The sequence below is a fragment of the Nomascus leucogenys genome, chromosome 2, assembly GCF_006542625.1.
Source record: "Nomascus leucogenys isolate Asia chromosome 2, Asia_NLE_v1, whole genome shotgun sequence".
NCBI lineage: Eukaryota > Metazoa > Chordata > Mammalia > Primates > Hylobatidae > Nomascus > Nomascus leucogenys.
The window spans coordinates 86,207,947-86,220,403 of record NC_044382.1 but is presented as its reverse complement, the minus strand read 5'-3'; the positions used below and the strand labels follow the sequence as shown (position 1 = coordinate 86,220,403).

Below are 12,457 nucleotides of genomic sequence, written 5' to 3'. Positions count from 1 at the left end.
ATCTGTTCATTTGCATATATGTCTTTAGACACGTGATCATGTTACATTGTTCTACTACTTACTGTTTTCACTTTATAATGTCTTAGACACTTTTCTAGACCACCTTCTTTACCATTTACTTTAGTGTCCTAAAAACCTGATTCAACTAAAAAAAAATTAAATCAAAAATTAAAACTGAATTATTTTTATACAACATTAAGTGAAGGTGGAACTATTATAAAGTTAATCTGAACACCATAGCTATAGCACCTTATCTTAAATAATCTAACTTAAAATATTTATTATAGTATCTCTTTTCCTAATTTTTATCTTCCAAATTCTACCTTAGTAGTTTACCTATCCTTGCATATAAGTTTCTATATATATATTTTTACAATTATCTATAAATAATAGTACTTTATGTGATATTGTTGGGATCATGGCATTTCTGAAACCCTGAGAAACGAAACTAATACTGCTCACTTGTGAGACACTTGGTTTAGCCTATTCAGGGACTTCATAATCATATACAGTCCTAGCATTTATTTGTTTACCAAGTAATAAGTTAAATCTAACTTAAAGATTTAAGATTAAATTCAAGATTCAAGAACCAAGAATTCCTCAAAATGTAGTTTCTAAACAAAACTAAAAGTAGAGAGGTTAGCTTCAAGGCTGTGGCCCAGGCTAGCTGGTTGAATTCTAAGTCGTTCATTAGAAATTATTCAAAGATGGATGATGTTTATTCTTCCTGATTTTATCTCAGTTAACATTAAGAGAATTTATAGCAATAGAAGTGATTAGAAGTTTGGAGAAATTATTCTTCAATAAAGGCTAAAGTAAGGCCACATAATTAAAGAATTCATTGGTCATTCTTTCAACAGATGTTTATATGAATTAGAAACTTAAGCCAGAGAAAGGATAAAGGACATTTAAACAGCTGTGCTCTGTGGCAAAAAGGAATATGTGCCACCAATTGAAAAAAAAAAATAGCTCCACTTACTGAGTGCCTACTTTGTGCCAGGCATTCTGCTATGTACTTTAAATAATTGTCTCATTCGATAATTACAACAATTCTCAAAACTACACAGGGCTATCCCCATTTTACTGATAAGAAATTTAAGCATGGAGAGATTTTGTAGGTAGCCCAAGATCAAAAAGAGAATGGTGGAAACTGTACTTCCAAGATGGAATGGTTTCAATTTACCAATATTTGCTGAGTATCTGCAAAGTGTCTATTATGTACGAGGCAATGCTGGGCACTGCAAAGGACACGAAAATGCTTAGAACAATTGGCGGCACCCAGAAGCTCCCAAGTTAGTTAAAATAATAGCCCTGCTCAAGTGTTACAATAAATTAACTAAAATGTATGTGTATGAGTGAGGGAAAGAGAAAATGCACCTGTGTGTGAAGTGTCATTATGTTATCCCAGCCTGTTCATGTCTAGAAAGTTTTCAGAAAGGGGGAAGGAAGGTACCAGTTAAATGCCAGTTACTGCTAAGCATTACACATTTCCTTCTTTAATCCTCGTTGACAATGAGATGGACTTTTGTTAATTCATTTTACAAATGAAAAAATTTGAAGCTTAGAAAGAGCAAATGAAATCTTTCTAAGTATGCTAGATATGATCCACCTCATCAAGAAGAGAGACTAAACACTAGCCTAGGGTCTGACATTACGCATTCGTGGCTGGGAAAGCCACCAACAGGGCAAAGAATGTTGCAATTCTTGCAGGAACAAAAATCTTAAATTCTTGGTAGCAGACTGATTTTTTTTTCCTCTAACGATCAGAGAATTCCAGACCTTTCCACTTGTAGAAGTCATCAGGTCCAGCTCCTCTTTTTATGGAGGAAGCCAAGAACCAAGCAGAGTCTTGCCCAACATATGAAATAAGCGAGTAGGAAACTGAAATAGGAACGTGGTGCTTCTGCTTCCCAGGCCAGGACCTAGTGACATTTTCCAACTGTACAGTCACCAATTACTGCAAAGAAAAGGGAGACTGGACATGGTTGAGCAACTACCCTATTGTCACCTGTGTCATATTCAACCAGTGTCTCCCCTAGACTTTCGGCCCACTCTCTTGGGTTTATCTGTCCTACATGGTATCTAGCCAAGAAAAGAAAAACAAGATGGGGAGGGCATTCAGTATGATAAGGTTGCCATAAAGGAAAATTCAAGGACATTTTAAGGGATTTCTGCTTTTCTTCTGGCTTGCCAACCTTGTGATATGAGCACGTGGATTTTAGCACTCCACATTCTGGGGTAATAGACTTCTTCAGAGAAATGTATACATTTGAACCCACAACTGCCTCCTAAGTATGTTAGAGTTCAATTGAAGTATTCTCACCTGTCTGAGAATTGTCTCCTGAATCACGATGAATCTTGTGAATCTAAAGTCATTCAAAAGTTTGGTAAAACAAGAGAAAGATTTTAAATATGCCATTTGCTATATTTCTCATCAAACAATTTAGTTAAAAAGCTCTGAAGACTTGAAGAAAGCAAGAAGCTGCACATATAATATGAACAGATGGAAGACATACACCAAGTGGTACTACTCCAAAGGTTCTGTTACTTTCAGACACTTATAGAATGGCTGAGCCTGAGAGCAGGAAGGTACCCAAGGCACATACTCTCTAGACAGGACATCTACTTCTCCAGTCAGCTACTGTCTCATTTTGACAGCCTACAGAAATGCAGAAAAATAAAAGATAAAACTAAATTTAAGTTATTTATAAGGCTAACATAGAACCTGTTTGTTTCAGATATGTTATAAAATTTTTCTGTGCTACAGAAGTAATCTGAATTTAAGCCTAGGAGTTAAAAACATTTCCTACAAAGCTCTTCAAATGCTCAATTATAGACAATTTATAAAATGTTTTCTCGCAATGAGATCTGAACTTTAGATGCAGTTTTGCACCTAGTTCTTTCTCATTATCAATTTTTTTTGTTGTTAATGATTTTGTGCTAATGCTCAATAAATGTCTGTCAAATGACAAAATGAAGTCATTAGCACTAGAAATAATAAGTGTACTTTCTTTGGGATCCTGCATTTCTTGTTTTATAACTGACCCCAACACTGTTAGTGGGGCACATTTAGTTCTATTAAACTTATAATCATGCTGCTTCACTGCTAAATCCACCTACTTTCAAGTGCTCAGACCATTAAATCTTTGTAGCCACTCAATGAATGGGGTAGGTTAACTTGAAAAATAAGACAGATGAGTGTGTAGGACATCTGCAGAGGCAGATTAATATGGCTTAGCAACATCAACTGTAATAGCCAGAAATCCTGTCTGCGGAGGCCAAAGCAACTCCATGTTGGATGCTAATCCACCACGTTGACTTCTGATTAACCCCAGTTCTGGGATGGCCTCCAATATTACTATTTTATCTACTGTTCCTTGTGTAAGAAGAGCATGTACTTACCGTAAATCCTGCCCTTACATCAAAACAACCTTGACCATAAATCCTGCCCTTAGACAAATTCACATAGCATTCTTGCCTTTCTCTACAAGTGTCCTACACATTCCTTTCCTCTGGTATGTAAGTGCTGGGTCTGTGGGTAATGGAACAGGGATCCATTATCTTGTCTTGCCACCATCCAAGGCACAGACATGGCTTCTGTTCATAAGTTCCTATTAGATGTTTCATTCCGAGGAATGGGATTCATCAGCCTCTTTCTTTGGCCTCTCAGCTTCCTCGGACTTTGGGGTAGGTGTGCACAGGCCTGCCTACCCTGACACGTGTGGTAAGCCAGGCCAGGAGCTGAGAGACCAAGAAATGGAGGAAATCTTGTGGTGGGCAGCCACTTCTACGTGGAATGGTGTGGCTCACATTTCAGATGATTGTGGACCACCCTGTGAATGTGGGGATGACCCCAAATGCCAGCGGATTTAGAGTGATGGTGAACTGAGTGCCAACCATCACACTGGCCCGGAAGGGCGGCGGGGCAGCCAGTGCGGTAAGATGACCGCCTCGTAGCGGAAGCCAGCCAGCAGCAGACACAAAAGTAAAACAGCCGGCCAGGCACGGTGGCTCACTCCTGAAATCCCAGCACTTTGGGAGGTCAAAGCGGGTGATCACTTCAGGTCAGGAGTTCGAGACCAGCCTAGCCAACATGGTGAAACCCCCTCTCTACTAAAAATATAATATTAGCTGGGTGTGGTGGCGGGCGCCTGTAGTCCCAGCTTACTCAGGAGGCTGAGGCAGGAGAATCGCTTGAATTCAGGAGGCAGAGGTTGCAGTGGGCGGAGATTGTGCCACTGCACTCCAGCCTGGGCAACAGAGTGAGACTCCATTTCAAAAAAAAAAAAAAAAAGGAAAACAGCTTGATTAGGAATTACAATTAGGAAAAAGGTTTTTTTTTTTTTTAAAGGGCCCTACAGTCAAAAGTAAACTTAGTTAAAACTGAAATTTGGGCTGCATATGTTTACATATGTATTAAGGCCTCTGCACTCTCTGTAAAACTTCTGACCGAATTCTGTTTCTCCATTTACTTCTGTCTGTTCCTACTTCTTCTTGCCACACAAGGGATCTAAAAAAAGGAATTCCAACAGCCTGGGATCCCTTGGGGAAAACAGACGGCATCAAAGACTCCTCTTTTGGGGAAGAATCTCTTTTTCCTCACGAAACCCAAGGGTAGTAAGCAGACAGATTCTACTCAGGTCTAAAACTGGACTATTTTGTATTGTGTTACCTCATCTCTGGTTAGTGTGTGGGGAGGCGGGGGGTGGGGTACAGAGATTACTTTGTACTGTGAGAGTTGCTGACCTTGTATGTAATGGCTAGCAGTCACGGGCAACAGCTATATTGTTAGAGGTGGCCGACAGCACTTGTTAAAGCAAGTGGTTACTACTATAACGGCTACTCATTTCTTGGCATGTTTGGATAAGAAATGTGTGGTTTAGGCCCTAAAACTTCCATGCTTTCTTGGCCCTGTTCCTTAAAGCCAGTAATATAAGAATATACTGACACCTTGATGACAGTAATACAAGAAACGAGCTAAGTTGAAGAGAAGACATTTTTCCTGGCAATCTTGTTTTCAGATAATGCTGCTTAGGTCTAAGTTCTGTGCCTTTGAGATGTAAATCTTCTCCACCTTGTTTCATGTGAGTCATGTCTTTGGGCGGGTTGTGTAAAGGTGGGAGAGAAGCTATTTGAGAACTGGCAAGTGAAGAATCTCATAAGTCTATAAGATCTGTTTCTGTTTGTGTGTATGTCTACATATATTTAGTGTGTTGTATATGTGATAGATCATTATCAAAATATATGACAGAGCTCTAATTTGGCTTAAAGAAAAAGTAAGTTCTGGCTGGGCACAGTGGCTCACTCCTGTAATCCCAGCACTTTGGGAGGCCGAGGCAGGTGGATCACCTGAGGTCAGGAGTTCAAGACCAGCCTAACCAATATGGGGAAACCCCATCTCTACCAAAAAATACAAAAATTAGCCAGGCAGGGGGTGTGTGCCTGTAGTCCCAGCTACTCGGGAGGCTGAGACAGAACTGCTTGAACCCAGGAGGCAGAGGTTACAGTGAGCCGAGATCGTGCCACTGTACTCCAGCCTGGGTAACACAGTGAGACTCTGTCTCAAAAACAAAAACAAAAAAAAAAAAAAAGTTCTTCTCAGAAATATAGAAACCACCTCAAATGCCTTTTAGTTCACCTAACTTTAGTAATCTTTCAAATAAAACTAGTTTTAAAGTTCTTTTCAGTAATTTGAAATCTTAAAGTCTGTTATGTTAAATGAAGTAATCCTAGGTTTTTCCATGGAAATTAGGGTTACTAAGAGTTAAAGTAGTAGTTAATATATGTAATTAAAACTACTAAATATAAGAGAAACAATTCTATATGAAAGTGAATAAAGAAAGATGTGTTTTGATAAAGAAGTTTATTAAAAACATGAAGATGAGGTTTTTGCATAAAGGAAGAGTAACCACATAGTTTAGAGGCTATTTAAAGGTTGTTTTAAAATGAATGAAAAATGATACAGATAAAACTAGATGGATAGAAAAGGAAAGGATAAAAGGATAGAGAATGAGGAACTTTTGATTGATTCCTGGGCGGCCGCATGGTCACCTATGGTATGGAGCTGTAGCTGTGCTGTGCTCAGTTACTGAAAGGTAAGAGTTACCAGTAGAATTCAGAGAAAAATCCAACTCCTAAGGAACTGTTCACTGGATACGTAAATAAATGCAAACCAATAAGGAAAAGTGAAATATTCAGTCCCGTGGTTATTCTCTATAAAAGCTAAAATAAGAGTGCCAGATTGGGCCTTGATGCTGGACCAAGCTCAAATGTGGGTCCGTCTGAGCTCAGATCATTAGCCTCAAAGCTATCTACAAAGGGGAAAATAATGACAGGGCAACAGAAAGTACCTCTGAGACCTGTGGTTGCCAAGAAGGTAGTCAATGTGGGAGAAGGGCAAAACCAAGTAACTACTGAAACCAGAGGGTACTGTGTGAAGGAATTGTTCCCTTTTGTAGATAGGTATCATCAGCTCCCTGGGTAAAACCTTTTGTTGAATTGTGAGAGTAGCTAATTTGGAGCAGTGTCTTTGGTTTTAAATGCTGCAGAGTGGAAAAACATGTTTGGGTTGATGCAGGATCCCCAGCTCACTACTGAACTATCACAGGCTGTATGTGATCCAGACACATGGGAGGTTATTCCTGAGGGAACAGCCAGCCTGGTGGACTGGATAAAAGCCTCTGTAAGATCTGTTTACCCTGAGAATGGGGTCAGCCCCAATGCTACGTGGAGCACCCCAGATGAAGCAGCTGATATGCTTTGTCTATAAGCCATGTGGAACTGGCTTTATGACAGGGATATCCACCCCATCAATATGCCTATTACCCAGCTCATGGTAAATGCTGTGGTTAAGCATGTGTGTGTCTGGTGAGGGGGTAGGGGTGGGGTAGGAGGGACTTTTGCATGGGCACTTCGTTACTGATGCAAAATTAAAAGTTCAGGAAGCCTCAAATTTGCTGTGTCAACTTCCCCTCATGGGTCTTACAGATGCTAATAAAAACATTAGGCTAATTAACAAGAGCATAGGGAATGGCAAAAAGGAGAGTCAAAGGACTTATCCTAGCGAGGTGAAAATTGTAAAAGTTATTAAAAAAGGTAAATTTTTAAAAATTGAAAGGGGTGAAACTAAGAAAAAAAGAAAGGGAGAGTCATGGAATTTGTCCCAGCAGGGTGGAAATCTTGGTTATTAAGAAATTGAAGGCCTGGCACGGTGGCTCACACCTGTAATCCCAGCACTTTGAGAGGCCGAGGCAGGTGGATCACGAGGTCAGGAGATCGAGACCATCCTGGCTAACACGGTGAAACCCCGTCTCTACTAAAAACACAAAAAATTAGCCGGGAGCGGTGGCGGGCGCCTGTAGTCCCAGCTACTCGAGAGGCTTAGGGAGGAGAATGGCGTGAACCCGGGAGGCGGAGCTTGCAGTGAGCCGAGATAGCGCCACTGCACTCCAGCCTGGGTGACAGAGGGAGACTCCATCTCAAAAAAAAAAAGAAAAGAAATTGAATTGGCTGGGCACGGTCGCTCACGTCTATAATCCCAGCACTTTGGGAGGCAGAGGCAGGCGGATCATGAGGTCAGGAGATTGAGATCATCCTGGCTAACACAGTGAAACCCTGTCTCTACTAAAAATACAAAAATTAGCCGGGCATGGTGGCGGGTGCCTGTAGTCCCAGCTACTCGGGAGGCTGAGGCAGGAGAATGGCGTCAACCCAGGAGGCAGAACTTGCAGTGAGCCAAGATTGCGCCACCACACTCCAGCCTGGGCGACAGAGTGAGACTCTGTCTCAAAAAAAAAAAAAAAAAAAAAAAAAAAAAAGAAATGGAATGGAATTAATTGGAAATTGATAGAGTTCAAACAAAGTTCTTAATACAACACTACCAAAAGCTGGATGGACCATAGTGAGCCCCTGCTTTTCCCCCAACATTACAGGAACCCAAACCAGTTTTCTGTATTTACCCTAGATTGGACAATATTTTTTTGAACTCATGGACACAGAAGGGAACATCACACTCGGGATGTGGGGTGGGGGGGGGAGGGACAGCATTAGAGATACACTAATGCTAAATGACGAGTAATGGTGCAGGAAATCAACATGCACATGATACATATGTAACAAATGCACATGTGCAATGTACCTAAAACCTAAATAAAAAAAAAAAAAAAAAAAAAAAAAAAAAAAAAAAAAAAAAAAAAAACCTGAAAATCTGAATAGCCTATATGTATTAAAGATAAAACTACTAAGTAAAAACTCAATAAAATCATTGAATTACAAAAAAAAAAAAAAAAAAAAAAAAAATCAAAAGGTAAAGATTAAAATGAGAAAGGTGATCAACAATTGCCTGGGGCAATGTTGAGGTAATTAATCAAGACACATTGACCAAAGTGCCCAGGTCCCTTGGCTCAATCCCCTGCTGCAAACCCAAAGCCTTTTTGACAAGAGGGTAAAATGGTCTGGGGGTGAAAAAGAGAAGTTCCTGGAACCAGAACATAAAAATGTAAGGGTTGATAGAATTATGAAAGTTGAAATGTTTAAATAGGCTTTATGTGAAATAGTTATATCTCCTTTCCCTAAATGTTTTATGAAAATGGATATTATATCTGACTGCTGAAACATTTTTCCTACCTAGTACTACAGAAGAGAAGGCATGCAAATCTGCCCTTTGAGCAATATTAATTGGACATGCTAAATGGGAATAAGACTGCCTGAGCCCACAGAAGGTAGCATGCCAGAGTGCTTGTAGGGATAAATTCTTCACTCGACAGCCCTTAGTGAATCATTTACTAGGGCGTATGGGGGTAATGTCAGAGAAACACTCTGACGGGGATCACAGTGCCCAAAAAGAGTCCCATGATAAGATGGAAATGGTTTATATAGGATCTTGCTACCGGAAGAGTGCAAGGAGGAGACACTCATGAGCAGAGAGCCTCTTTTTTCCCTAGGACTGACTGAAACTGTGTGAGGAGCTGCTGGATTCTACAGTGCCCAACAAACAGCTCCCTTACCTGACAAAGAGCTGCTTCGTTTGTGGATGGCTGTTCCACGATGAATGGGCAACATCCTGTTTGGAAGACTGCTACTCTGATTGTAAAGGATACTTTTGTGAGCAAAATTTACTTCTTCCCTCTACCTGAGTTCTCCAGAATTTGGAAACTTTTCATGAGTGTTCTTATTTTATATGGCAATGTAGTTGTTTGCATAAATTCAGTAAGAATCTGTTTTGTTTTGTAACAGGACACAATTGGAAACACTGGGTATTTCACCAAGGCTTTGACTAGAATCACGTATTTTCAGATATAACCAGACTGCTTTGAGGAATTGACACTGACTTTATAGAGCCAATAAAAAGTCCTTTGGAAAGACTAACTTGGTATGTTGTCTAAATGGTTCCTTACAAGGTTCCTGGCCTCTAGTAAGTAAAGAATATCACTTTCTGACAGGCCCAGGAACCAAGATATTTTGGGAACTAAAGAAGAGAGGAATTTGTACAGGTATAGTACCTATGTATAGGTATTACAAGCATAGTCTAATGGGGAATCCTTAGTCTCAAGGCTTTTAAAATGTCATATCCAAAATTCCTTATAAAGTTCCAGCAAAGCCAACTGAAAAGAAGCTTATGTGACCAATAACTATTCTTGCTACACTTTAAGCAAATAATTAGGCCAAGTATAGTGAGACTAAAATTTATTTTGCAACTAAAGCAAATAAATTGGTCCTATAATTTTTTTTAATTTTTATTTTTCATTATTCCTGAAATACCAAGGTACTATAATTTATCCTTGGTAGAAATGGGGAAACTGGAGAGAGAAAAACTTAGATTCTAGTCTTAACCACTCTTTTTCTTTTTTTGAGACAGTCTCACTCTGTCGTCCAGGCTGGAGTGCAGTGGGTGCAAACTTGGCTCACTGCAACTTCTGCCTCCCAGGTCCAAACTATTCTCAGGCCTCAGCCACCTGAGTAGCTGGGATTACAGGCATGTGCCACCACACCCAGCTAATTTTTGTATTTTTAGTAGAGACAGGGTTTTCCCATGTTGGCCAAGCTAGTCTCCAACTCCTGAGCTGAAGCAATCTGCCCGCTTCAGCCTCCCAAAGTGCTGGGATTACAGGCGTGAGCCACCGTACCTGGACCTGAAATACTGTTCTTGAGTTTTTATTATTTGCCTACTATTTGGGCGAAACCTGAATTATTTCCTGATTTCCTGGCTACAGCAAGTCTCTAAAGAAGAACCAAGTTTTAATTTTCTTCATGATGCTTTTAGTTGGCTAATAGGCTTTTTTTGGTTGTTGTTGTTGTTCTGCATACAAATTCTCTTTCAATTGTCATTATATTTCTACTATTCAAATTATTAATGTTAAGTATCTCTCATTGTCTTACTTCTTCTGAGAAAACTGAAGTCATGGTATTCCTAAGACTAGAGATGATCCAACAGCCTGTGAACCTCCCTCATTGGGAATCCCACTGGGCCTGAGCTGTTTTCCATTGCCAATGTACTGCTACTAAAGCTATAGCCACCCTCCCTACAGGCTAAGAGACCATCACAGAAGAAGAAGAGTGCGTGAGATTTTAAGAGCTGGCTTTGGGAGGCTGGAGTGTGGAGGCCAAGGCAACTCCATCTTGGATGCTAATCTGCCATGTCGTCTTCTGATTAACCTCAGTTCTGAGAAGGCCTCAAAGACTCCCAAATTATCTATTGTTCCTTGGGTAAAAGTACATACATACTGTAAATACTGCCATTAGGTCAAACAATCTTGATGTTATCATACTTCACTTGTCCTACACATCCCTCTGAATCACCCTTTCTGTATGGCATATAAGCCCTGGGTCTGGGGGTAATGGTGCAGGGATCTACAATCTTGTCTCACTGCTGCTAAAGACACAGACAGGGCTTCTGTTCTTAAGTTCTTATTAATGTTCCTTTCTGAGAACTAGAGTTTTCAGTCTCTTTCTTTGGCCTCTCAGCTTCCTCAGACTTTGGGGGGTAGGTCTGCATAGGCCTGTCCATTGCAGAACACCCTGTATGACAGATACAGGTAAAAGGTTTCAGCTTGACTGAACCACTGAAAAATCATCACATAAAACTGAAGTGTGAAAATAGGATTTTCTACCAACTCTTCTGCTCAGTCCATTCCACGTAATTACAGAAACAATTACATGACCAACCTGTGTGATATCCTGGTCAAAATGTGACTAAGGGCTGTGACTCATTTATCCCATAATTATGGGACATTTTTATTTCTTCTGTGAAGAACTGTTTCATGTTTTCCTTCAGGGATAAAGACCATTTGCTATACAGCTACTTACTGAGCTTAGTGTGAATTTTTTATATGATACCAAATGAATAAAACTTTTGCCTTGCAAATTGTTCTTTCAAATAGCTTTAACACAGAAACAAGTGATTTTTAAGTGCTTAGCTTTTCTTTCTGAATCGAAACGCATCTCTCCTTTAGAAGCTGTGTCCCATGCCTCCCTATGTTATTTAAAAACAAAACAAAAAACAAAACACAACAAAAAAGCCTTTCTCCCGTATCATCTGCCCCTTGCGCCAGCTGATTGGCTCGTGGAGCTCCTGTGATGTCAACATGGGTTTTGTGTTCTGCCTAGAGTGGAGCCAGATAAAGCCCAAGGCCAGTAGGTGCACATGCCCATCCTGCTTTGGGGATGGAAACGTACCCCAGCCACTAGGTACAGGGAGAAGCAGGGATGACAGGCACCAATTCCATCTGCTGAGGTGGCTCTGGCCCGTTCTTCTCCAAGAGTAATTTGGCACTTTGAGCTGAACACACCCCCAAACTGGCTCACCTGCCTTTGCTGGGCTCTCTGCATGCCTATGGCTAGCAAGCCAGCATGGAGATAACTCCTTGCTCTATAAGCAGAGACTCTTCCTGGCTGCAGCAGCATCTGCCGTCAGGAACCCTATTTTGGGACCAACTTGATGCTCTGTGCCGAGAGCAATGCCAGCAGACCTTTCCCTGTCACACCTCAGTGGTGCTGGGTTTTCACTGAAGCTGACTCTGATTATCCATGTACCTCTTCCAGATACCCCACTGTACAACTAATGATTCACTTGGATGACAAAATTCTCCTAGAATCAGAATTTTCTTGTGGACCCTACACTTACCAGTCATTTCAGTAGAAATTATTCTAAAATTATTTCCTTAATACTCAGTTGAGCTCCTTGGGAGAACAGATACAGAATGAGTGGGTCTGTGGTTTGGCATTCTCTCTGGTAGGCAGCCAGGCGGATGAACTTTGCTCCACAGCCATCTCTTACGTGTTTCCCACATGCTGGCAGCATGACATCTGCAGTCTAATCATGATGGCACTCTTGCACAAAGGGAGGTATCCTCATTGCTTGGAACAGGCAGGGAAGCTGAGGTTTAAGAGGTTAAGAAACTTGCCCAAGCCACACAGGTAGTATGCAGAGCCAATTTCAAATGTGTCCCTCTGGCTCTAA

The 12,457-nt window shown here is 40.7% G+C and overlaps 1 protein-coding gene across 5 annotated transcripts in view; it reads right to left on the bottom strand.

Moving 5' to 3' along the window:
* PDE8B (phosphodiesterase 8B) overlaps positions 1-12,457 on the bottom strand; it is a 225,671-nt gene that overhangs the window by 25,746 nt on the left and 187,468 nt on the right. For all 5 annotated transcript variants that reach the window (XM_030800342.1, XM_030800346.1, XM_030800360.1 and 2 more), the window contains one exon: positions 2,324-2,366. In XM_030800342.1, coding sequence (XP_030656202.1) covers positions 2,324-2,366 — 43 coding nt within the window. The remainder of the gene's footprint in view (positions 1-2,323; positions 2,367-12,457) is intronic.